Here is a 26,916-nt window from a genome sequence, read left to right as displayed (position 1 = left end):
AGGTTAGTATGTGTTAGTTTCTGTTCTTTGCAACCAGAACAGTGACTAACACACCAACAAATGGAATCTCCAAATTAGATCAACCAGCATCCAATTAGGGCTTAAAAGGAGTGAACCGTCATAAAACCGCAAGCCTGGCTGGCAGAGTCCTGTGATTGCTTGGCCTCCACGCAGCCCTTAGACACCCACACCCACACATAGGAAGTGGGCTGCTCAAGTGGAACAGCTCCCAGCTGGAGACTCCCCAGCATGGCAGATACAGTTCCTGCCTATCTTCAGCCCTTTGCTCCATCCCCCTTAGGAACAGAATCCAAATATTTTTCAGGGAAGGCTAAAACTAATTATGATAATTATATTCCCCCATAATGCTTGATTCTTGTCAACAGCCCCAAACCTGGATTTAACCTGGGGGAGAGGAATAGAGGAAGAACTACCCTCCCTTCTTCCACAGGGCGGGAAGAAATTACCCTCTCCCCAAAATACTGGACTCCTCCCAGGGCTGATGACTCTTGACCTCCCTCTCTTCCTACCCTCACCATCGCACCTTCTTTTAGGTTGTGAAGGTAGAGCAAGTGGTGGTTGATTTTAGAAAGATTTTTCTTTCACCAATTCAAAAGCCCTTTGTAGGACTACTGAAGCCCACATGCGTGGAGCCTGTGCTCCACAAGAGAAGCCACCGCAGTGAGAAGCCCACGCACGGCAACGAAGAGTAGCCCCTGCTCGCCGCAACTAGAGAAAGCCCGTGAGCAGCAATGAAGACCCAATGCAGCCAAAAATAAATAAATAAATAAATTTATTTTGTAGGAATGTATCTGGCCCCAGCACCATTCTTTTCAGACTGTAAGGTATTTAATACCTCATATCTTGTATCTCGGCTTTGGGCCTCTATGTTCATGCTTGCCTGTGTGCTCCAATCTAGGGTGACTCACTTGTAACCACATTGCATAATTCAGGCTGTTTGTGGTCTGGACACTGTCTTAATACATTCCTTCCATACACCACTGTGAGGGAGAGTGAGGGCAGTGTGGGCTCTCAGTAGGTGGAGTCTACTGTGCGGTGCCCTCTAAGGATATGGAAACAAGATCATCTGCTGAGGAATAAGCCCTAAGAAACTGACACATGCTGGAGCAGAGATAGAAAAAGTTACTTGAAAGAAACCAAATGTCACTCAGGCAATCAAGACTAGACATTAACCTGACTGATTATACTGATTTGTTTAGAGAATTGAGCACTGGAAGTGGAGATGGTGAGCCATGGACTCATGAAAAGGGGATTCCTAGATACAAATGCAAACAGTGTCCAATTAAGCACAGTCCACAGAATAAGAGAGCTTAGGAGTAAATTTCAAGTATTCTAGTCTCATTAGCAAAGCCGGTCTTAAAGGGGCCTGGGTGAAGGCAATCGATGGCTTATGGCCTTGGCATATCTCCACTCCTATTGGGAAGACCATCCTATTGAGAAATGGATACATCATGTTATCTTAACGCAATAGCATGAAAGAGCTGTCTTTCCAATGTCTTCCCAATTCCATGTTTACCAATCAATGTTCTGAGGATGACTTGATTTCCTGTGTAGTTAATCTAGAGGTTGAGTCGTGTAGACTTTGAGGGTTGTGGTCCCTTTGGTTTTATAAATAGTAAGCTGGCATTCTGATTTTATGCATCATAACCTTGATTAATGTATTGCACCCCTCAGAGATGGACTTGCTATGAGCAAGTTGATAAAAGAGGTCTGCTGAGCCCATGAGCCAAGCACCAAACCTGTTCTATGGTTAGATCCCCCAAGGGTAATAAGTGCTATCCTCTGAGGCTGCTTGGGAGAAGCTACCTACCTTCCCTTATTTGACATCTACCACCTCACTCCAGTCCACCCTATCTTTGAGCACAACTATGTTTCTCTATATAGAATAGTGGAAGGAATATGAGTTTTGACCTCGGTAGACCTGAGTTGTTGTTTTTTTTTTTCGGTACGCAGGCCTCTCACTGTTGTGGCCTCTCCCGTTGCGCAGCACAGGCTCCGGACGCGCAGGCTCAGCGGCCATGGCTCATGGGCCCAGCCGCTCCGCGGCACGTGGGATGTTCCCGGACCGGGGCACGAACCCGTGTCCCCTGCATCGGCAGGCGAACTCTCAACCACTGTGCCACCAGGGAAGCCCTAGACTTGAGGTTTTATCCCAGCTTTGCTACTTTGTAATTAACTTGGAACAAGTTACTTAACCTCTCAGTGCCTCAGTTTCCAAATTTGTAAATTGGGGTTTATCCAGTGGGGTTAACTGGAGGGATAATGTGTATAAGACACTTATTAGAATTCCTGAAAATACTGATAGTAGGTGCTCAGTAAACTCTCTTTACAAATGTTGACAGGTGAGCCATAGATTGCTCTCTGGATCACATTTTGGGAAGGACATTCCGTTGAACCCATTCCTTTTCCCCTCAATATTACAGAGAAAATCTTGCACCCTGCTCCATTAACATTCCTTTTACCTGAAAAACCTAGCACAAAGGAGATTTCACTGTTACCGTAATCTGAACTTATTTTATCATTCTTGATTAAGGCTGCAGTTCCCACATATACAGTTGATGGATCCCTTTTCCTGAAATGACTCCCCGTCCCCCTCCTCTTCTTCCTGCCCTCTGGTCCACAACCCAGATAACTTCTTAGTCCTTCAAAACTCAGCTTGGACATATGGGCCTTTTGTTTCCTGATTTTTTTTTTTTTTTTGCGGTACGCGGGCCTCTCACTGCTGTGGCCTCTCCCGTTGCGGAGCACAGGCTCCGGACGCGCAGGCTCAGCGGCCATGGCTCACGAGCCTAGCCGCTCCGCGGCATGTGAGATCTCCCCGGACCGGGGCACGAACCCGTGTCCCCTGCATCGGCAGGCGGACTCTCAACCACTGCGCCACCAGGGAAGCCCTTGTTTCCTGTTTTGAGGCCTGTTCCTCCCCCTGCATCGCTCTGCCCCCAGAGCCTCATAGACTGGATCCTTCTCATCCTTCAAGTGTCACTGTTTCAGAGAGACCTTTCCTAACCACCTCGAGTACTTACCCATCCCACAGTAAGTGTCTGTCTCATTACTCTGCATTATCTTCTTTGTAGTATTATCACTACCTGAAGATACCTCAACTTATTTTCTTACATAATGTTTAGTCTTCACCAACTAGTTTGACTGGATCAGAAATTGTGTCTGTCTTGTTTACCACACAGAACCCCCCTGAGCCTACAACAGTGTCTGGCACACAGTAGTGCTCAGTAAAGACTCCTGAATGTGATAAATGAATGAATATCACCTGCTCTGGAAAGCCTGCCTTAACCATCAGGATGGACTAGATACTCCTCCTTCGTACTTCCATCGTCTTTTGGGCATGCTTCTTTATGTAGCCCTTGAACTGTATTGTAATCGTTAATTGTGCTATTTTTTAAAATACCTTTCACGTATCCTCAAATGGTAGTAACCCTTTCAGGGGTGAGAAGGGTAAGAGGTAAAACCCTAGAGGGAAGTAGTGTTGGAAACAATGGTGGCTTGTTGGGGTGGGAGAACTAAATCAGTAGGGTTTTCAATCAAGTTCTCATTAGCGGTGGTAAAGTGGTTCTGGAGAGAGGAGAGTCTCTCCCTGGAAACCACAGACCTACTTTAGGGTGTAGCAGTACAGTTTTACTAGCATCAGTCTGCAGTCAGGTAGGGACTGGGCCCTGAGCCTCCCTCAATTTCCTTTTTTTTTTTTTTTTTAGATTCTATGTAGAGAATTTATGTATTTATTTTTATTTTTTGGCTGTGTTGGGTCTTCGTTGTTGTGCGTGGGCTTTCTCTAGTTGTGGCAAGCGGGGGCTACAGTGCACGGGCTTCTCAGTGCAGTGGCTTCTCTTGTTGCAAAGCACAGGCTCTAAGCACACGGGCTTCAGTAGTTGCAGCACACGGGCTCAGTAGCTGTGGCACACGGGCTTAGTTGCTCCGTCGACGTGGGATCTTCCCGGACCAGGGATTGAACACGTGTCGCCTGCACTGGCAGGCAGATTCTTCACCACTGCACCACCAGGGAAGTCATACAGGAGTTCCTTATGTCATGCAGAGGAAGGAAGACAGCTGAAACTCTGGATGGCCGCATGGAAGGGTTTTGCTGCAAAAGGGGCTGAGTGAGCCTAATAGTGGGCTGCTGTTGGGCTGCTGAGTGGAGACTACTGGATAGGACATCAAATGAAAGTAAGCTTTGGGATTCTGCAGCACAAGAGAGCACCAAGGCCAAGGCCAAATCCTAGTCAGCAAAGGGAGGCCAGTACAAGACCCCACAACTAGGGCTGAGGCCCCTCTTCAGACATAACCACAACCCAGTATGCTCTGCCCATTGCCATCTTGCCATGAAAAAGGGCTTCAGGAGAAATAGCTCTGATACGGAACTAAACTTTGAACGGACAGAATATTTAAGCAAAATAAAGCTGTTTAAACCTGAAGAGATAGAAATACCTTTAACTGACAAATTTGAAGTTTCCTCCTACCTCACCCTCTCCTACCCTTTTTCTAGTGAGATAGTGGCTGGAAAGCCAGCCCTTTGCTATATTCATTTTTCTCTCCTCCACTCTTTAGACTATGAACTCTTTAAGGACAGAGTCTGTCTTTCAACTGTGTCTTCCTACTGTCTAGCTCAAGTGGGAGCCACAAATGGGAGCTGCATATGTAGCTTTACATTTTCTAGCAGCCACACTAAGAACTACAAAGAAACAGGTGAAGTTAATTTAATAATATATTTTATTTAACCCAATATAACTAAAATATTATTGTTACAACAAGTAATCAATAAAAAATTATTAACGAGATAGTTCCTTTTTTATACTGTCTTTAAAACTTGGTGTGTATTTTACACTTACAGTATAGCTCACTTTGGACTAGTTACCCTTCAGGTGCTCAAGAGCCATTGCCTTGCCTAGCACTTGCCTTATTGGACAGCGTAGGTCTAGCACAATCCCTGTCACAGAGTAAAAAGAAGACGGTTGTTCAATGGATGAATTTATAATACCAAATGTTATCATTACATCTTCCTGCTTCTTAAGAAACTTTTGCTCCTTTCCAAGTAGGGCATAACAATAAATTATACTTTCCCTTTGATGTACAGCATCTACAGTACTTTACTAATACTATTGGAATTACATTTAGAAACAATGTAATAAAACATATATATTAACATGTCTTAAAAATGCACATTAGGGGCTTCCCTGGTGGTGCAGTGGTTGAGAGTCCACCTGCCGATGCGGGGGACACGGGTTCGTGCCCCGGTCCGGGAAGATCCCACATGCCGCGGAGCGGCTGGGCCCGTGAGCCATGGCCACTGAGCCTGTGCGTCCGGAGCCTGTGCTCCGCAACGGGAGAGGCCACAACAGTGAGAGGCCCGCGTACTGCAAAAAAAGAAAAAAATATATATACATTCAAGTATAACATGCTTATGTCACATTGTAGCTCAAAAATGCTTGCAGCCTCTACCAAAATAAATATATGTATTTTGTCCTCAATTGCATGGAGAGCTCATATATGTGTAGCCTGGTATAATCTACCATTATATTTCACAGAATCACAGAGGCTTGTTTTTTAAAATTCAGTTGAGATGTTCTATATTTATTACTAACCCACTTCATTGTCTGTTGCTTGACTTCCCAATAACCATGCTCACTTTGCTTAATTGGAGATTAATTTGATCAAAAAGACAGTCTGCACCTTGTGGGAATTTCCTGTTGTGCAAAATGAACTTCCTCAAGACTATCTAGCTAAATATTTCCTATTGTGTACTCCTGGAGTTGGAACTATTTGCTATCTTTTTCTAAGGACAAAGCTATATCTTCTTTCTTGTGTTTATCCTTACTGCCTTTCAATGCAATCTAGTATGCCAAGAATGTTTAAAACCCCCTCAAAATTGCTGTTGGTCACAATCAAGCAGTGTCTCTTTCTCTTTGTCACCTAGTTACTTTATGAAGGTATAAATGACATTGATTCTGGAACAGAATGAATGTCATCAGCTACATTGTGGAGTATAACCATTATTGAGTAGTCCTCTCTCCCAAGTAACTTATGCCACCACTTCACAGTGGTTCCATTGCCAATAGGATTGGCCACTTCGCAGCTGAGAATGTCTCTAACTAGGTTAGTATCTATAGTGGATAATGAATTTCACATAAAAGTAATTCTGTGATGCATAGAATCATCAGTGACCTCTTATCAATAGTGTTCCTGGGTCATAACGAAACCGAGGGGGAGAGAGATACAAACAACTCTGAACCTGTCATGATCTCCTACCAAAGCTAAGTGCTACAGTTTCTCTATTTGAGAAGATGACGCAGAGTCTAATTTAAGGCCATAATTATCCTCCTTTGGATTCTCCCAAACAGTGTTTCAGTGATTTCCTCCAGCTTGAATTGCTCCTCTCTATCTTCTGGGGGAACTAGGCAGTGCTTATACTGTGGATTTGCTATACTGAGAATTATGGGACCCCTTCCTTCTTTCAACAACCTTTAATTAGACAACTACCGCATATTAAGCTCAGAAAATACAGTGGGGAATGGGCCAAATGGAGCCCCTTCCTTCAGAATATATGGGCTAGCAAAAATCCTAGAATCAGGACCAACTCCCTGCTTAGGCAAGGCCCTTTACCCTCCTCATTGGTGTCTAATCCCAAACCATCCTGTTTTAGGTTTAGTTAGTTTGTACAGAGGTGACAATATTGAGTATCTGCAAATCTGGTATTTAGAATATTTACAAAATTACAAATTCTTGGTGACGTATTCTGCTCCAATTTGTCATGCAGGCACACTTGGATGCTCTGGGAAACTAGAAAACGTTAAGATTGAATTCAAATCAAGTATTTCAGAAATTTTACAGGTGAAGCCTAGCTCTGGTTGCTAGGCAACCTGACAGCCTCTTCAGCAGGGACCAACTTGCCTTCCACACTTGACCATCTCTCCCCAGTGGTGGGACGTGGAGGCCTCATTGGCTCGCATCTCCTCTCACTGGGTTCCAATTGGCCGGAGAACCTCTCACTCCGCTCCCGTTGGCTCTCGCCGTCTCTTGCTGCTCTGTCATTGGTAGGCCGGCTCTCGGGCCACCACACGTCATTCTCTCACCCCATTTCCTCGGCCCTCCGGCTTTGACCCCGCCCCTTCCCCCGCCCTTCCAGCCACGAGGGAACACCCCAGCGAGTGCCCGCCTCTAGTTTCCTTCGGATTGGTTGAAACCGGACAGGGAGGCGGGCGCTACCGGCCTACTATGCCGGCCACGATTGGCTGCTAGGTCCATGGTCCCGCCTCCCACCGACTCCGGGCCGTGCCGGAGTCTGGTGGGTCGGCGGCTATAAAGCTGGTGGTGGAGGGGAGGCGCCGCGGATTGCATCTTCGTTGGTCGTTCCTTTTCCACGGCCACTGCCCGCTCACATTTCGGTGAGTGTCCCGAGTGGAGGAAGAAACCTGGGCTGCTGAGGCCCTGCGAGCAGGGTGAGGGCCCAGCGGATCCGTGTCCTTGACTAGGCCTGAAGGAGCTCCGGCTCCGTCAGGGTCTGGGCTGAGGCGTGGACCTAGCCCGGGAGGATGGGGCACCGTGAGCGGGGGCCGTGCAGGGCGTCCCCTGTCAGGGACCTGGGGCCGACCGCGGTGGGTCCTAGGAGGGGCCGGGGCCACTGATGTGGGCAGGCGAGTTGCAGAGGGGAGAAGGGGAGAGGGCATTGAGGGCTAGGCTTCTAATGACATAGGAGATGTAGGTGCCAGGGGAGTGGCTGTGACCGCCTTGAGGGGATGGGGGGGCCCACATGAGGGGGACGAGAAAGGAATTGGACTGTCAGGGTGTTCCCGGAGCCTTGGCTTAGGGGTGGACGCCGAAGGATGGGGAAGATCACGCTTAGATGGAGGCTTGTAGGTTGGCAGGGGGTGTGTCCTCCTGCCACAGATAGAGAGTTGCTGGGAGAAAGGGAAGTGGGCAGCATTACTCTTCGTCCCTAGCTCAGGTGCGAGAAAGCATCACAACCGTGGTTTAACCTGGTTGAGTACTTTGAATTCTTGACTGTTTCGGTCTGTGCTTGCTTCAGGTATCACAGATTCCTGCTTCCCACCTTCCCGCCTCCATATTTTTAATACCCATTAAGATATATATATATAGGTTTCCTTGGTGTTTTGAAATTCCGTATCTCCCTCCTGCCGGTAGCCTCAGGACCAACCAGACTTGCTATGATGATGTAATGGGCAGGCAAGCACAGGTCTTCACCCACAATAGGTTTGGGTTGAACCAAGGACATTTCAAAGCTTGGTATATGGAGTCTTTGAAAAACGTGTGTCCTGCCCTGACCAGTGGTAGAGAAAGAATTACTCTGACCCACCCTGGAGGAGAGAGAGATTTGGACAACAGGTAAAGTGAGGCTGGCCTGGCTGGTCATGCTCGCCCTGTGGCCTTGGTTTAGGGCATCACAGGCTTCTTTGCTCACCTCTGCTGCAACTCTGCCCTCCTGCTGATGCTCTTGCCAAACTGCTGCAGTGGATGATGTGTTCTGGCTGCTGCTGAGTAACATTTGCTCTGTTTCAGGGATGAATCATGAAAAACAATGGCAAGGTAAATGACAAGATTGAGACAAATGGAAGTGCCTGTATAGTTAGCAGATATTTCCTTCTGAGGTGGAGTTTGGACTTTTATTGCACAGATTTGTTAGAAGGCTAATTGAAAGTCCTTAACCTGTATCTTTGCCAAATGGTTCTTTGCAGCTTGAGACATCTAAGCACTTTGTGTTCTTTATGTTTAAAATTTCAGTTATTTTTCTGTGGATACGGAGGGCAGGGATAGCATATCTTATGGGAAAGGAGAAAGACTTTCTTTTCTGTGTGTCTCAACTTTGTAGGTCTCTCTCCTAAGTTTGTAAGTTTGCCCGTAAATCAGTTCGAGTTTAGTTCAGTTCAATTCTAGTTTAGTCAGTAACCCTAGTTCTCAGAAGGTGTTTCCGACGGGGAGAGCTAAATGGTAATATGTTTAGGGCCATAGAAGGCCACGTCATCTGTTAGACTAATCCTGGGCCTTGTTTTTCATTTTGTTTTTTTCTTAAATATTCCTCCAGGGTGCTTTTACATCTTGTTTCTCTTAACTGTGGGATTGATTTTGAGATTTTTTTAATTGAGATTTTAGATAGCTTTTCTCACAGGAAATGCAAAACCCTGACATTGGTGTAATGTATGTTTCCTGGGTACCCTAGCATTATTTAAAACAGTAGTAAGTCAGTGGAACTGAGTGCAGGGAGATGCACTGGGGTTGTGGATGGAGGAGCTTGATGGGCTATATTTCAGAATCTCTATTTAGTTTCATTTGGAAAGGAATATAGAGCCATAATTTTATGCTGGGTTTTTTAAAAAAAACCAAATATCATAGAAGGGTGTGATATTTTTGTTTCTCAAGACATATAGATAAAAAAATGTTAGATTAAAAACATGTTACCCAATCTAATGGGAGGGTGGTAGGACTCAATTCCTAATAATTTAGTCAACCCTAAAAGCTTAGCTTGTGGTGATGTCCACTTGCTGTTAACTGAGTGTAGTAAGAGCAGTAGAGGAGAAGCTAATCTTCCAAAGCTCACAGGCTTCATCTTTGCAGGGTTCGTGGTTGGGGGTGTGTGCATTTGGGAATGATTGTAAGACCGACAAATGTTCTCTTCTGATTCCATTTGAACTCCTTACATTTTTCAAGGAATAATTGAAACCTACCATTTGCTTTGAACAGCAGCAGTAGAAAGCCAATTTTCTTAAACTCCTGGACACTGTTTGGTGCTGCAGCTCATCTTAAAAGTGATAGTGAAAAGAACTCACTAATGAGGGCTGCTGCTATTGAGTACTTGAATCTAAAAGATTTTTCCTCTAATTATAACTCCAAATTCAGCCCCTCAAAAAATAGCAATTCTGTGTGCCCTTTACTCCAAGGTCTAAAAGGGATTTCAAAAGAATCAAAATATAGCCCTTCTCCCAATAGGAGTCTAAGTATCCAGTATTCTTAAGAAGACTGCCAATAACTAGTTTTCCATTGAGAGTAGAATATGAAGGCTTCAGTGTAGGTGTGAATGACATACCTGCTGTAGGAGTGCAGGGCCCTGATTAGAAAGCTCTAGGAAACCTTCCTGGAAGAGGGAGCTTAAAACAGGACCTTGAAATATGAGTAGAATCTCTGATAAGCAGACCAGTCCCTCTGGGGGGAGGCAGGGTGTCTGCGATTTTTACTTAGGGAACTAGACCAGAGTTGTACAGGTGTGGGCAAGGCTTTCCTAACAGTAGTTTTGCTTGCTTGCTCCTAAGGAGGAAAGGCTCATTCTCAGTTAAAAAGGATTCCTGGATTTCTCTCCTGTAACAGTGAAAAAGATCAGCAGGTAACTGCTTGTGGTTTATCGTGTACCAAAATGTGTACTGGGTGAACTTCTCCGACCATTTGTTTGAATCAAGGCTAACGAGGGAGCCAGAAGGAGGAATTCAGAACACTGAATAAACCCCAGGAGAAAGTTGGTTGGCCCTAGGCGGTCTTATCATTCTTCAGTTTTAATCTTTGCCAAACTCGAAATGCCTATATTTCAGCTCAGGAGTCTCCTCCAAACATGCTTTGTGATAACCTGCCCAGTCGCTTGTGATTCATAAACTGCTCTCTGAGCCACGCTGCTTCCCTCTATCACTTGCTCTGAAAAGACCTTCTGTTAGAAATAAGCTGATGACCTGCTTGAGACTTTGGCACTGCTGTTTTAGTCAGGATAGAGAACGCTCCTAGCAATTGCAGAAGAGAATGGAAAGCCTAATCCCTTTCTGATTGACTCTTCCCCAAAGTGGCATTGATTGCTCCATTTCCTTTCCTGGACTCCAGGCCTCTCTTTCTCCTGAGAGCTTAAGTAGCATGGCAGTCCTCTGTGAATCTTCTTTCTTCTTCTGTCTTTCTTTGCTTTCTTTTGTGCGCTGGAGTTCTCTTTCTCCCTTCTCCCTCCTGCTCTCTCTGCCTTCCCACCTAACCTCCCTCCCCAGTTTAAATAATCAAAATTGAAAGAGGGAATATTGGCAGTTCAAGAGAAATGTCCTTGATGAAAATAGTGTCAAATGCATATGCAAATGTGGTTTCAAGAAGAAATATTATTAAGTTATTTAAATAGTCTCAACACTTAAGAAGGAATCATGTCCCCGCCCCCCTCCACCAGTGAGAACTAGTCCCCATGGAATGCTTAATTTGCAGATTACAAAGGGATAATTTGAGAGAATAAGGAACAAAAAGTTATTTTCTCAAAATGTATATATCATCCTGGAATCAGAGGTTTTTTGGAATATAGAAGTCTTTTCCCACAAACCTCAGGATCGATTTATGGGATGGGGGTGGTGAACTTAATGAAGGGAAAGGAACTAAGTCTCTAAGCTCTTAAATGATCTAATCGTGTAAAAGAAGTAAAGCTTTACTGAACAGCAGCTGAGGGTAGTCTCCAGTTAATCAGGCAAGGGCGGATGCTATATTCACCAACAATTAAATAGAGAGCAAAGGTAATTAATTGTTTGCGTTAAACAGGAACTGTTGTCTCAAGTAACAACCCTTCAAAACAGGTGGACTGAGGAAAATGCTCCAAAGCATTTTGTTTCCACATAATTTAAATGATGATAAAGCTTAATGCTCCTTGGTCTTGATATCAAATAACTACCTTTTTAACCAAGCACTAAGGGGAAAATCACTTTCTAAATGGTTGGGGCAGGTGAAAGTGACCATGTTGAAAACTAGGAGCGTAAGATTAAATAAATAAAGATAATTAGGTCTTGCTAGAAAGATACATATTTTGTTTGAAAAATACTGAGAGCTAGGATAATAGTAAATGCTTTATATTATTCACATATTTTATCTTCTCAACCATCCTTCACAATGAACTGGGAGGGCAGGTATTAGCTCCATTTTACAGATGAGGAAATTGAAGCTCAGAGAGGCACAAATTGTTCAAGTCACAAATTCCCAAGTGCAGAGCAAGCTCTTGGATGTGTAAGCCTCTTTACTCCAGAAATTTATTAGCCTAGTACAACTCATTTATATTCCTTTCCCCCAATTCTTGAAAACCCTAATTTAGTAAAGAAGACTACAACTCTCCCAGCATCATATTTGGTTTAAAGCCTGAATCAGTGATAGAACTACTCACGTCAGTTCATTACCAGGACCGAACCTACCACTGTAAGAGCTAATAAGATAAGGAGAAAAATGTTTTATAAGCCTTAAGTACCATTTTTTCTAAGCAAAGTCAAACTCTGTTCTACATAATGTAATTGGACAAGGAAATGTTTCTTTGAACTCACTTTGAATTGGAGTCATTATTTGAATTTGTGTGGTGATTTATGACTTTAAAAGAGGTTCTTATTTGAAATTCCTAGTGCCTGAAGGAGGAAACAGAGTGACAGACCTGGAGACTGCTGTTCTTTATCCCTCACACAGGTATGGCATCCTGTCATGCTGCTAACGGAAAGTGCTCCTTTCTAATGGAAGGGGGAAATTTAATTTTTATCCTAAGACAAATAACCATTTGTGTACACCCCACATTCTTAAAACCCATGCTAGGATTACACCTTGTCTTTAAACATTAGTTAATGCCATAATGCTTCAGGAGACTGATTTTGTGTTTATGAGACTAATGTTTAAAATCTAGAAACTAATCTTGAAAATAAGCGTTCACTCATAAGAGAAAAAAATCTAGATAATAAAATGTAACCGTATAAACTGCTTAGTCAGAAACAATCACAGGTAAGCATGTGTGCCAATAGTTTTTTCTGAATTACAGCCTCGAAAGATATCCATCAGGGCTGTAGATTGAATGTTTATGTAAGATTGGACAGTGGTTACAAATGTGTTTGAATCAATAATCTAATTATTTGCAGCTATTGCTTTCTTGTATTACCATGGAGCTCCTCTTATGAGTCTGCTTTTTTCATGCTTCAGTTTTATGATTTCCTATGGTTGTTAGTAATTTTAGATTAGAAGGCTAGTAGGGTCTCATTTATTCAACATCCAGCTTCCATCATATGCCAAGCATTGGGCTGGGTACTAGGGACACAAAGACGAATGGGTACATTTCTTGTTTTCTAGAAGCGCCTTTCTAGTGCGAGGAGGCTGACTTTAAATAATAGCGGATAAACTTGGAATAGTTTTAAATAGCATCTTATCAAAGCTCGGATGTGCATTTTAGAAAGGTTAGCGTAGGACAGGGGAGAGATGGAGGCAGAGAGCTCAGTTAGGAGGCTCTGGGGACTGATGCCGAAGTCCCTCCCTGACGAGCCCTGCGGAGCTAGGTAAGGGCTGCCCTTGCATCGGCATCCTCAGCTGATTTCTCTGCTTTTTTGCCTTTTTTTTTCTCTTTATCCTTTTCCTTTTCCAGTTGTCTTTCATTCACAGATTCAAAAGATTCTCAGGGGATCATATTGGTCCCTTTTGTGTCCTCCTATGCAGGAAGCATTCAGAAATTGTTAACAAGGCAAGGCTTCTATATTATCTTGCTTTGCCAACTCTGGAAGTAGGACCTGGAGCTTCTTTTGTCCACCAATGGGGGTAAGCCTTCACTTTAGGAGAACAGACTTGGGAGTCTTCTGTTGGTACTTGTTGGAAGATAGCTTTGGAAGGTTTACAGAGTTCTGTGGTAAAAGTGTACCTTTCTTCTCCTTTTTAAAGATGAAATTTAAAAAGAATATTTACATCTTTTTATTGGAAATACAGAATCCCCATTATCCTGCTTAGATTTTTTTTTTAAATTGTGAACACAATGCTCTGAAAAATCATGAAGTACCTTTTTTATCAGCAAAAGATTAAGAATACATGCAGGTAATTTTTTAAACTGTCAGATGTTTAAACTGTATTCTATTTAGAAAACTTTTGTGATATTTAGAATAGTGAATTAACCAGAATATCCCATTCTTTGACTAAAGTTAATGCTATAATGTGAACATACCAGGTCTTTAGCTGGCCTTTTTTTCTTTTTTTTTCTCTTTTTCTAATTTTTCTGGCCTACTTCAGAGAGCATTTGAGAGCACAACATAAGAGCATACAACAGGATAGTTAAAAGTAAAGATTATAGACCCTAAACTATATCAATCTTTTTGTTGTTCAAAATGCCATGAAGAAAAAAAAAAAAATGCCATGAAGGCAGTTACTCCCTGTATTAATTTCTCGCTTTTTTTCTACTTTTCTCACTCTCCCTCAATTTCAACCAAAAGGTAAATATTTCAAATTAGATGGTGTTTTACCAGGAATGTAATGCAAACACCTTGGCTGTCAAAAATCCTCAGAGAACGAGCAATATTGACTGAGTTAGACAATGTAAAAATTTTTTCCACATCAAGATCAGAGGCATGATTCGCTTTCATGAGTCGCTTTGATGGGTAGTTTAGCTACCTTTTTTTCCCCTCAAATGAAACAAGTCACTTATTTAACTCTAGGAGGCTTAAAAATAGAGTTACACCTTATTTAGTAAGTACCATATAGCAGTGACTGATCAGAGCTAGTTAGATTATGGTAAATATGGAGTAATTCTGGAATTAAAGCCTTCTTTCTGGCTTTTCATAAACTGGTTTATATCTTCAGAAGATTATATATATATATTTGTCCATTTTATTTCCAACAGCGCTGCAAGCTGTTGGGCCAGGCAGGGAAAATTATACTGTCCTCAGCATGTTTAGAGCGGTTTGAAGAGTTGAAAAGAATCTAAAGGTTAACCTTGTGGGAAAGGCTGGGAAGGTAGTTAATCCTACTGCCTCTGCTTTGGTGACTTAAAGGGTAGCATATAGGAGGGGTTCTTCTATAAGTATGTGGACTGTTTTTGTTTTTAACACTACTTGAGTTTTTTTCTGTGGACTATGCAGAGGACTTTAACCTATTTTACTATAAACTTAGAATCTGCCTTATGACATATTAGATAGTCCCTTTATGTCTTCATTTCAACTTCAGTGTAGCAGAGTTTAGATTATCATAAAATTGATGGGTTTGCATGGAACAGGGGAAAGATAGGACAAAGTGGAGAGGTGCTTCTCTGTTCACTTGTGTATCTGACAGTGAGTGATTCTGTCAAGAAATAAAACAGTGGAGGCTAGAAATCTGAAGTCATCCTCAGTACTTCATCCTTTTCCTACTATCTAGTCAGTCACAATTTCTGCCAATTTTCTGCTTCCATATTTTTTTGAAGCTGTTCCTTTACTCTTCATGTAGTAATTGATCTAGTTAATGACCTACATCTCATTGGGCTTCTGTATCAGCTTCCTAACTGAGATCCATTCTCCACAGAGCACCAGTGACTGTGTAAAATGGTGACTCTCAAACTTTTCTGACGGTGACCCTCAGTAAGGAATCCACAATTGCAACCCAGGATATGTGTGAATAATTGAGACAAAATTTTCATGAAAAATTCTTGTATTTAGAAGGAAGATTTTCTTAAGACCTTTGACTTAGATCTTGTGATTATATTTCCAGGTGCTTATTTTTCAGGTTTTAATATACTCATACCTTGATAACCTATGGGCTAAGGGTAGATCTCATGATTTAAGGACAGCTTCTCTGCTTTAGATATTTTCTCAAGATTTCAATAATTAGCGACGCACTATGGCAATAGTCTGTAATTTCATTATCCCTAATGCTACACCTGAGTTGGCAGAGTGGCAGAGGACAAATGACATAGATACAGGATTTGCCTTTTGTCAGTGGCAGCAGCAGCAAGAGTGTGGGGCTTTGGCTCTAACTCAGCAGCAGAGGTGCTGGGACCAGGAGCTCTGGCAGCCTCAGTAGGAATGTGAGCTCATGGGGTCTGAATAGTAACCACCTTCCTCCCCTTTGCTCCTCTAGCCCAGCCAACAAGTTGGTAACCATTTCCCTGTATTAAATCCTCCTCTGTTAGAAATATCTAGAATAATTTCTCTTTTTCTGATTGATACAACCTCTAAAGAAATTGAGGCTCTGATAGGTTATGTGACTTACCCATAGGCCATAGCAACACTCTTGAGTGTCTAGCACATTTTCTTTTTACTGTTGGTAAATAAATCTAGACACTAGTTTACAGTGTGGCAACAGTCCAACTTTTTAAGGCCCTTTTTAAAACAGAAAGGGTTGTTTTAAGAGGTGTTATCTAAGATGCCACACAAATAATGTGTGGATTTTCAGTTTTCAAATTTGAATCTGTTTTGGGTTTTTTTTGCCTGATTTAGAAGCTAAGTGATAACCTTGTGATTTTATCATCATTTATTGCCTATACACCAGCTGTAGAAAGTATAGAATATTGACTTTTGACTGTTATGGGTCCAGAAACTTGTCTTTGCTTTAAATTTTAATCATTTGGGTTCTGGGTGGAGGCTTCTTTGGAAAGCTGGGATTAAAATAGCAGGGGCCTTGAGTGGATTGCTATGGTAGACTTGACAGTGTGGCTTTTCTACTTACTGGTATTGTTTAGATCAATAAAGACTGCAATATTGTTTGATCTAACAGTTTTAAAGTCCCATAAAGTCAATAGCTATGAATAATCAATATACCTATGATAAATGAATGAATGACTTTTTAAAAACTTTTTGAGGGGCCAGGAATAGATCAGATACTTGACTTCTGATTTGTGGGCCTTATTACTAAATTGTCATTGTATTTTATCTTACAGTTCTTTACAACATAGAAGAATCTTATTTGAGTTTTCTTTACCTCTAATAATCATATTTTAAATCTAAATATATCCAGCTCTGAATAAAGTGCAAGCCCTTCTAAAAGATGATAATTTTTTTGTTTTGTTTGGCCTTGCCCTGGGGCATGCAGGATCTTAGTTCCCCGACCAGGGATTGAACCTGTGCCCCCTGCGGTGGAAGCACGGAGTCTTAACCACTGGACCACCAGGGAAGTCCCTAAAAGATGATAATTTTAAATAATAATGGAGTTAATAATAACTCCAGTCATACTATAATTACTACTTTCACATATTAAAATTGACCCCCTAAGTAAATTAAACTTAGAAATTAATATTTTAGGTGATAATGAAAGTCTCAATGTTGATTTCTTAAGTTTGAACTTGACAGTCTGCAACCTGTAATCTACAACAATGTTTTTTCTGTTTTTCTTTCTAAAGTTCTTTCACCATGCCTGGGTCACTTCCTTTGAACACAGAAGCCTGCTGGCCAAAAGATGTGGGGATTGTTGCCCTTGAGATCTATTTTCCTTCTCAATATGTTGATCAAGCAGAGTTGGAAAAATATGATGGTGTAGATGCTGGAAAGTATACTATTGGCCTGGGCCAGGCCAAGATGGGCTTCTGCACAGATAGAGAAGATATCAACTCTCTTTGCATGACTGTGGTCCAGAATCTTATGGAGAGAAATAGCCTTTCTTATGATTGCATTGGGCGGCTAGAAGTTGGAACAGAGACAATCATCGACAAATCAAAGTCAGTGAAGACGAATTTGATGCAGCTCTTTGAAGAGTCTGGGAATACAGATATAGAAGGGATAGACACAACTAATGCGTGCTATGGAGGCACAGCTGCTGTCTTCAATGCTGTTAACTGGATTGAGTCCAGCTCTTGGGATGGTATGTTACATATTATTCCAAAGAAACTCTCCTTGAAGGTGAAAACGCCCAAATGACCTTTAATTAATGCCATATGCACACTTACCAGTTATGCTTGTTTGAACATGTTCAGAAAGATAGCTATGACTTTCAGCTTATCTGAATTATGAATTGGTTATCTTTATCATGTAGGACAAAATTATCTACCAAAATTTAGTCAGAATTTTTTTTTTCTTTACCAAAGATGGGGAAAGGATATTCTGGGAAAATATAACAGATTCAGTTTATATGTATGATATTTAGAGTGTTGATCACATTCTTGTATATAATACAAAATATTTTTCAGGACGGTATGCCATGGTAGTTGCAGGGGATATTGCTGTATACGCCACAGGAAATGCTCGACCTACAGGTGGAGTTGGAGCCGTTGCTATGCTAATTGGGCCTAATGCTCCTTTAATTTTTGAACGAGGTGAGTGTCTGGGAAAGCATTTTGTTTAGTTTGTACAATATGCTGAGAAATTCGAAAATAAAAATAGAAGCTAGTACTTGGTGTTCATTAAATGCAGGCACTACCTGCTAAGTGCTTTATGTGTATTATCATATTTAGTCTTCATAGCAATTGTATGAGGTAAGTGATGTCATCCCCACTTTACAGAGGAGTAATATGGGTTTAAGTTGGGTTTAAGTAATAACTGGGAGACATAACTTAGCCATAGTCATACAATAATTTGTTTTCAGTTCAGTAGAGCAGTTATGATCTCCTGGTTAGGTATATGAAACTTGCATAAAATGTTGTATATCAAAAGAGTCTTAGGCCTGTCCATGGATATTGTTATGCTTCATTTGAATTACATGTTGGTTTCACCTTGTGACTTCTATTCTGTGAGTAGTGAGTTGACTAGATTAAAGGGAAGTTGCCAGTGATGCAATATGCTTACTAACATACATCAGAAAGCAGAGATACATGGACCTCTTTCTTTTTCGTTCTAATAGGACTCCGTGGGACACATATGCAACATGCCTATGACTTTTACAAGCCTGATATGCTTTCTGAATATCCTATAGTAGATGGAAAACTGTCCATTCAGTGCTACCTCAGTGCATTAGACCGCTGCTATTCTGTCTACCGCAAGAAGATCTATGCCCAGTGGCAGAAAGGTGGGCTTTATCTATTTTCCTCTGTTTTGGTATCTGTTGAGGGCAGTATAATGTGCCGACTGTCTTTAGTGAGAAACTACATCTTGGGCATCCTTCATTAGTGTCTCCTTAAACCATTTTTTTCTCACCCACCAAATAACATAGTTTTCCCATAGTTTCTGGGAATGTGTAATTTAAGAGAACAGGTAAACTTTCCAAATGTAGTGTATTTCTATAAAAATACTTAGGATGACTTACCCCCAGTAAGAAAATCAAAAGTAGGGTAAAAGAAAGTAACTTGAATTTTGTACACATTCTGAGAGAGGTATTCTCGCAAGGTTTTAGTTTGCAACTGTGATCCGAAGAAAACTCTAATGAAAATATATTATACCGAAGTGATCCCCCTGCCCACATAGTCTTTTTGCACTTGACCTGTGAATTCATACTTGATTTTTTAGTGTCATCATCAATCTCCATCTTTAACCCTGAGAAAGTTCTTGAGGTACTGAGAAGGACAGTATTCGAATTAGTGCTATTAAAACACACCATAGCATATAAAGTATGCTTTTTCCATAGTCCAACTTTGCTTTATAGGGTTTGTGAGAGAGGGGTAAAAATAATATTCAATAACAGATATTAGGTAACATAGTGGCTTTGCATAAGAAGCATTCTTGAAGTATGTAAAATATCGTACTGTTTGCCAGTATTTAACGATACAGTGATTTTCTAACTTTTTACTAGGACCCACAGTAAAACGTATCCTTTACATTGTATGTGCAGTTAAATGGAAACTAAAGTGTCATGAAATTTCCTGCCCATGCTGCGGGTTATACAGTTTGCTATTTTCTACTCTAGTCTGTTTCATTAAAAACAAAACACAAACAAACAAACAAACAAAAACCTCTTAATTATTAAGGTTAAAAAAATATATACTGGCCCTGACCCACTAAATTGATTACACAACCCACTAATGGGTTGTGATAGTTCAGTTTGAAAACCAGTAATACAGTAGTGTATAGTGTTCTATTTCTAGATGTCTTTTTGATAAACATTTTAAACTATAGAGATATTTCATTATACAGTGTATTTTTGGTTGCTGCTTAAAGATATAAAAACATCCCAGCCCTGTTCTAAAATCAAACTTCAAAAGTTAGTGGCTTAAATGAATTTCATAATTTCTTTGGATTTCTCTTTCAGAAGGAAATGATAGAGATTTCACCTTGAATGATTTTGGTTTCATGATCTTCCACTCACCCTATTGTAAACTGGTTCAGAAATCTGTAGCTCGGATGTTGCTGAATGACTTCCTTAATGACCAGAACAGAGATAAAAATAGTATCTATAGTGGCCTGGAAGCCTTTGGGTAAGAGGAATTATGATTTTTTCCCTTCTATGTGAGAGTATTTTTTATATCTGTGAAACCAATATTTGTACAGACATGAAAATTTTAGTCAAAAGAAGTCATCTTGTCTAACCTATTTATGTAATCACTGAAGAAGCTGAGTCCCAGAGAGGTGGTCGCTTACCTACACGAATTCTTTAGTCATTTCTACTCAGATTTTCTGATTTCCTCTTTTTAGATCTGTTGCCATTGTCACCATAATAATATAGCCCCACAAGTGTCTGTATTTATACAGCAGCCTCTTAACTCTTCTCCCTGCCTCTCCCGAGCCCCTGTGCCCATATCCATCCTGCACATAGCCACTGCTGACGTCTGCTTTCATACTCCTTCCACGTTTTCCCCACTTCTAGGGCCTCCTAGTATGCTATACCTGTTAAACTCATTCTGTTTCTCCTTTCCTGTGTCTCTTCTCCTTCTGATAAAATTCTATTCAACTTTTTAAGACTTGGCTCCTATAATGTGACTTTTCTAACTAAATGGACATTATTATGGACTTGAAATAGTAGTATATTCTGTTTGGTGATGACAGCTTTAGTGGGTTATTAACCCATTAGAATTATGTTGTTTTAATTTGATTAAAAAACCTTTCAGAAAAAGGACCATATATGTACAACTGTTATATCTTACCTAGCAATTAGCATACTGCTACTTGGTTTTTAATAAATGGGAAATCAGAATCATACACACTTATAGTTAGGTCCACTAAGTAATATAATAAAAATACAGTCTTTGAATAACGTAAGATTTTCTTTTTTCTAAATCTTTCAGGGATGTTAAGTTAGAAGATACCTACTTCGATAGAGATGTGGAAAAGGCATTTATGAAGGCTAGTTCAGAACTCTTCAATCAGAAAACAAAGGCATCTTTGCTTGTGTCAAATCAAAATGGAAATATGTACACATCCTCAGTGTATGGCTCCCTTGCTTCCGTTCTTGCACAGTAAGTATAAATTTCCGCTGATTCACTCCCCTCGTTCGGAGATGTTAGATTTCTAAGACCAGATCTGGTGTCAGGCATGTTGGTGGCAGGTCGCAGAATGGTATTTTATTTCCAGGCTCTCTAGCCTATTGTCTATTGACTTGAAGGAGATATGGGATGAGGGTACAATTATTCCAGAGTATTTAATTTCATACTTGCTTTCCTGACTATTGTTCTCATGGCCTTATTATTCTTTTTGTTTTTAATAAATTTATTTATTTATTATTATTTTTTGGCTGTGTTGGGTCTTTGTTGCTGCATGCAGGCTTTCTCTAGTTGCGGTGAGTGGGGGCTACTTTTTGTTGCAGTGCGCAGGCTTCTCGTTGCGGTGGCTTCTCTTGTTGCAGAGGCTTTAGTAGTTGTGGCACGTGGGCTCAGTAGTTGTGGCTCGCGGGCTCTAGAGCACAGTCTCAGTAGTTGTGGCGCATGAGCTTAGTTGCTCTGCAGCATGTGGGATCTTCCCAGACCAGGGCTTGAACCCGTGTCCCCTGCATTGGCAGGTGAATTCTTAACCACTGCACCACCAGGGGAGTCCTGGTTTTATTATTCTTGACCTACAGTTGAACCCCAGTTGGCAAATAACTTATATTAGGACATGATAACTTTCAAAAACCCCATCATTCCCAGAGAGATGAGAATTCTTGTTTTCGGTCTGCTTACTGTAATAGTAAAGCTTTAGGTTAGATCCCTGGGCTTAGGATGAATTTTATTCCAACTCGTGGTTTTCCACCCATTGTAGTTGGATCAATTAAACTTTTTAATGTTTTTTTCCCTCCTACACAGGTACTCACCTCAGCAGCTGGCAGGAAAGAGGATTGGTGTGTTCTCTTATGGTTCTGGTTTAGCTGCCACTCTGTACTCCCTCAAAGTTACACAAGATGCCACACCAGGTAAATGCTGAGTCTTTCAACAAGAATGTCTTGAGAACCTACTGTGGTAAGGTTGACTTAGCAGGCTTCTCAAGTGAGTGCTTGAATCTGTCCCGTAGATCATTATGACACTTTAATCTTCATTACTTCTTTCAACATACTCTCCGAAAATCTGCCTTAACTGGGTAAAGGGCAGGATTATGTCTGAGTCAGAATATCTTTCCTTCCTTCCAAGTCAGAAAAAAATGTATAATCAGCTGAAACTTTTTTTTTCTAATGGCGTAGTGTGACTTTTCCTTCTTTGGCAAGTAACTTTATTTTCTCTTTTATCTCATTTTTAAAGGATATGTAGCCAGAAGACGTAGGTAGAGAAAGGGAAGCATACCTATTTAAGGCAGGTGGCTTTTGAGTCTTCACACCAATGATTGAGTCTGATCATATGAGTGCATAATACCAGGTCATTTCTTCTTGGTTGGTTTACTGAGTTGTCTAATGTTTATAAGGGTATGGTCTTAGCTGTATTTAAGGACACTTTTGTGCCTTCCCTGAGCAGGGAGGAGCAAAAATATGGAGAAAAACTGATGGAAGACTTGGCGTTACTCTAAAACTGTACCGTAGGTTGACTGTAGACAAGTTATTTATAGTTTCAATCCCACCTATTTCCTAGCTTGTCTACTGGCTGATACGGAACAAACGTTTAGTGAGAGGTCAACGGAAGCTGTGCCAAATAAAAGCTTATCTTTTAACTAAACAATAGCCAGTAGTTCTGAAAAAATGCAAAGTTGTTTTTTTCGTTTGGCAACATTTTGTTCAGGCTTTGGGGCATGCTATTTTTAGTCTTTCAATGTTGGAATTATTTGCTATTTTAGGGTCTGCTCTTGATAAAATAATAGCAAGCTTGTGTGATCTTAAATCAAGGCTTGACTCAAGAACTTGCGTGGCACCAGATGTCTTTGCTGAAAACATGAAGCTCCGAGAGGACACTCATCACTTGGGTAAAAATATTAAATTGTTAATACATACCCAGAAGCCTATTGGAGGGCTCTAATAGCATTCAACATGTGATGTATCAGATTAGTCCAGATATCTAGGCGGTATTTGGTACATACCTGATGTTGGTGAAAATTATGGGGAAATAGCAAATTTTATCTTTAGTTTTATTACCAGATGAGCTGTATGTCATAACTAATTTTTCACATTCTCCGCCTTTCCTTTAGTCAGCTATATTCCCCAGAGTTCAATAGACTCACTCTTTGAAGGAACATGGTATCTAGTTCGAGTAGATGAGAAGCACAGAAGAACTTACGCTCGGCGCCCCTCTCCAAATGATGACACTTTGGATGAAGGCGTAGGGCTTGTGCATTCAAGCACAGCAACTGAGGTAAAGAAAGCTCATTGTGTTTGCTTCTGGGCTTTGACAGGGTAAGAAATTTCTATCCCCAGATCTTAGGGCTTAGGGGATCTAACTGAGATTTAGCAACTTAAAGGAATGTCAATAAAGCAGCGTGATTCAGAGCCAGGGCTCTGGTATTGGATTCTAGCTGTGCCATTTTCCAGTTGTATAAAGTGCTTTGCAGTTAAATTATTAGCATTTTTAAGTGCACACTAAATACGAGGTTTTGTTAACAATACCAGAATTTAAAGGAAAACTGATCTAGAGAGAAGGCTCACCTGTGGTGTGTGTCTTGGTGAGAGATGAAGTAGGGGCAGGGTGTTGAGCCCCTCACATCCCTTCTCTCAGCCTACTGTCTAATCTGTCTCCAGTTGTCAAGAAGGAACAGAAATAGCTATGATTTGAATTCCTATTACATGCTAGCCACTTTTTTCATTTTCTAATTAATTTAATTTAATTTTTAAATTTAATCCTTAAAAGAACCCCCTTGACTTAAATGATACTGTGCCCATTTTAGAGATGAGGCTGAAAAAAGTTAAATGACTTAACCAGGATCAGAGCCAGCCTTCAAACTGAGGACTTTAAAAACTTTGAAGTTATTAATCTTATCCACTCATCACAAATTTGCTAAATGCATAGTCTTGCTCATTGAGGTAGCAACTCAAGCCACAAGTGTTTGAGTTGCAAACACAAGATGTGACAAGTGAAATACTGGGTATGGTGGATCTCCGTGTCCTTCCTCTCACTTGCTACACGGATAATTGTATAATAAATTCACCATAAAGTAAAGAAGAGATATTTAGCTCCCTCCGTGAAAAGTTATATAGAATATATATTGAGCATAAGCCTCTCCAAAGTTGCCCTCTATCAGTTTTCCTATTAGAACTTTAATTAGCAACTTGACTCTTCCTTAAAAAAAACGCTAAGAGGCAACAACTTTTTTCTTTTGATTTTAGCATATTCCGAGCCCTGCTAAGAAAGTGCCAAGACTCCCTGCAACAGCAGCAGAACCTGAAGCAGCTGTCATCAGTAACGGGGAGCACTAAGATACTTCTGTGAGGTGGAGGACTTCGGGGCGGGGGGTATGTATGGGAACGGTTGGGGGAATGGGTTGTCTGGGGACAATTTTAAAGGATTACATGTTGCTTAAATTTTTATGTGACTGACATGGAGCCTGGAAAATTATCGTGTTCTTGGGAAAGTCTCTTTGCTCAGTTTCCTAACATGCTTCCTGTTGTGGTTTAGCCAATGCTTAATGTACTCGAATGATGTTAAGGGCTCTGTAAAACTTCATACCCCTCTGGCCATTTGTATGCATGAAGCTTAGTTTTTAAATGTAGTGTGATGAATTGTGCACTTCTGGCAAAGAAAGCCACGGTACTAGTCTCCAATTTTAATTTTTTTAAACACGTAAGAATTTTATACTTTGATCAAACAAGATTACTGAAAGTTCCTGTGGTTTTTGAAAAAAGTTTCTGGTTTAGGGAATGTGGTCTTAATGAGATATGCACAAACCCTGTTTAAAAATGGCAAGACAGACATACTCTTTTTCTAGAATTTATGAATCCTAAAGAAGGAGAAGAGTTGGGACAGCTACACTAGTTCTAAAAACTGTTGCTTTAAATCCAGGCCAGCAGTGATGCGTTACTGTAATGACCTCTGTGAACAGAGAGATGCTGGCATTGAGCAGACGTCTGGCATAGAAAACATGGATGTAACTCTCGGTCTGCTCCTGACTCAGTTCAAGGTGTATTTTGCGGAACAACATTGAGATGTTATTGGAGTTGTGTATGAGGAAGTTGGTGGTTGCAATCCTTCTTTGCACCTTATTTTGAAGAATAAATAAAACATTTTTATGTCTGCCTTTTAAAAATTTAAAACAAAAAGGAAGGATAGGGGCAGGGCATTATTATTAGGTTATTTCTGATGCTTCAGTGTTATAAATTCAACTTAAAGACTGACAACCGAAACTCATGTTGTAAGTATCCTTTTTGGTTTTTGTATCTGTTCAATGAAAATTAAAAGGTACAACCGAAGTTTTTACATAGTATGACCAGCCAAAAAGTATCCCACTTCTCAAGGTCTGGAAGTAGGATATATAAAGCATTTTTTCAGACTTTCACCTTAAAAAAGAAAAAAGAAAAAACCAACAAAAACCATCATATGGAATAAATAAGAAGACTGGTTAGACAGTTTTGTAGATCTTTTTGGTGCTGAACTATGACATGAGCCTTATAGATTGTAAAATAGAGATAGTTGGAACTAATGTACAGAACTAAATTTTTTAAAATTTGCCATTGAATTCTGTGACGTTTCAGTTATCTAAAATAAACTTACACAAATATAAAATGTAAGTTTCAGATTGCAAGGTAATATGTAATGTAGTGTTTGTAAAATACTCTTTGTCTAATATTAACTAGCGGTGTTTTGATTTGTACAGTCATAATTTGTTAAAATGACTTCATTTTAACATCCACGGATGTAGATTAATAACTTAAGTTCAGATTTAAAGATTGGTGGGAAAATGGTGCATGTAATACTTCTGCAAGTATTGGGAGTTCGGTATGTTTTGAAAAGAGTAATTTAACTTTTGGGGTGTCAGGAAATGGGTTTTCTCAAAGTCCATTGCCGGCAATGGGCAGGTCTACTAATACTGGCACAGAGCATAAACTGTACACCTTATTAACAGTGAGGTGAGTAACTTTGAATAAAGTTTTAGAGAAATATTTCAGATATTTGAGTATTCTTTTTTCCCTCCTGAACTAACAGTTTAGGCAAGAAATCAGCTAATATGCTATTTTAAAATACAGTCATTCATTTCATTTCAGTCCATTAATTCACTAACTCATTAATTCATTATTCAAAAAATGTGCAGACCTGATATAAGCAAGGTACTCTGCTTCCATCAGAAATAAAGATTTACAAGATATATGGTCTTGCCTTCAAGGAGCTATTTGTCTAGTATGGAGGAATTTATACTGATGGTTTATCATTCTCATACTTCAAACAAAGAAATTAACTCCCAAATTGGGTGCTAAGCATGTGTGAATTTTGCTATAAATATTTATGAAGAGAGTTATTGTGTTTTCCTAAAAGCAACGTAAGATTAAGGGTTGGCAATTAAACACTAAAAGCACATTTTACAGCCAGTATAGAGCTGCCATCTAGAGCCTCCAGCCTGAGGGTCTTAGGTTGCTGGTGCTCCCAGAGGTTTTACAGAGAGAATTTCTGCATTGGCAGTAATATTGGACTAGATAATCTCAATCCCTGTGAACTCTTAGGACTGTATGAATTGGGAATTAAACCAGATTATTTTCTAGTACTGATCAGCTATTTTATAATGCTGTCATGTCTAGATTCAATATTTAGTAATAATTTCTTTTATTTTCTGGGCCAGTCTCCAATATCTCTGGGTCATTTAGAAGATTTGGCCAATGTTCTCTAATTCTACAAATTCTAGGATCCTGATTAATATGGCCTTAAGAATTCTATCCTTCCCCTCCTCCTTTTTGGAATTTGTGCACTTTTATTTTTCAGCTTCTGGGTTTTGTTTACTTCATGAACAGTGACGAGTATGTTTCAGATTAAGGCTGACAACTCAAACAGATGCAACAGCTCCTTTT

General features: G+C 40.5%; 1 protein-coding gene across 2 annotated transcripts; it reads left to right on the top strand.

Moving 5' to 3' along the window:
* Positions 1 to 7,200: 7,200 nt before the first annotated feature.
* HMGCS1 (3-hydroxy-3-methylglutaryl-CoA synthase 1) lies at positions 7,201 to 26,026 on the top strand. Of its 2 annotated transcripts, none has more exons than XM_029219092.1 (11): positions 7,201 to 7,412; positions 12,369 to 12,429; positions 17,075 to 17,532; positions 17,858 to 17,983; positions 18,508 to 18,672; positions 19,849 to 20,014; positions 20,822 to 20,992; positions 21,815 to 21,921; positions 22,770 to 22,895; positions 23,118 to 23,281; positions 24,250 to 26,026. In XM_029219092.1, the coding sequence occupies exons 3-11, from the start codon at positions 17,085 to 17,087 to the stop codon at positions 24,337 to 24,339; spliced, it is 1,563 nt and encodes a 520-aa protein (XP_029074925.1). In that variant the 5' UTR covers positions 7,201 to 7,412; positions 12,369 to 12,429; positions 17,075 to 17,084; the 3' UTR covers positions 24,340 to 26,026. The 2 variants fall into 2 exon arrangements, with proteins under 2 accessions (XP_029074925.1, XP_029074926.1); XM_029219093.1 differs by lacking the exon at positions 7,201 to 7,412 and adding an exon at positions 10,315 to 10,360.
* The last annotated feature ends 890 nt before the right edge of the window (positions 26,027 to 26,916 follow it).

The sequence above is a fragment of the Monodon monoceros genome, unplaced genomic scaffold (assembly GCF_005190385.1).
Source record: "Monodon monoceros isolate NGI ecotype Baffin Bay Population unplaced genomic scaffold, NGI_Narwhal_1 Super_Scaffold_12, whole genome shotgun sequence".
Taxonomy (NCBI): Eukaryota; Metazoa; Chordata; class Mammalia; order Artiodactyla; family Monodontidae; genus Monodon; species Monodon monoceros.
This window is presented reverse-complemented; position numbering and strand designations above follow the sequence as displayed.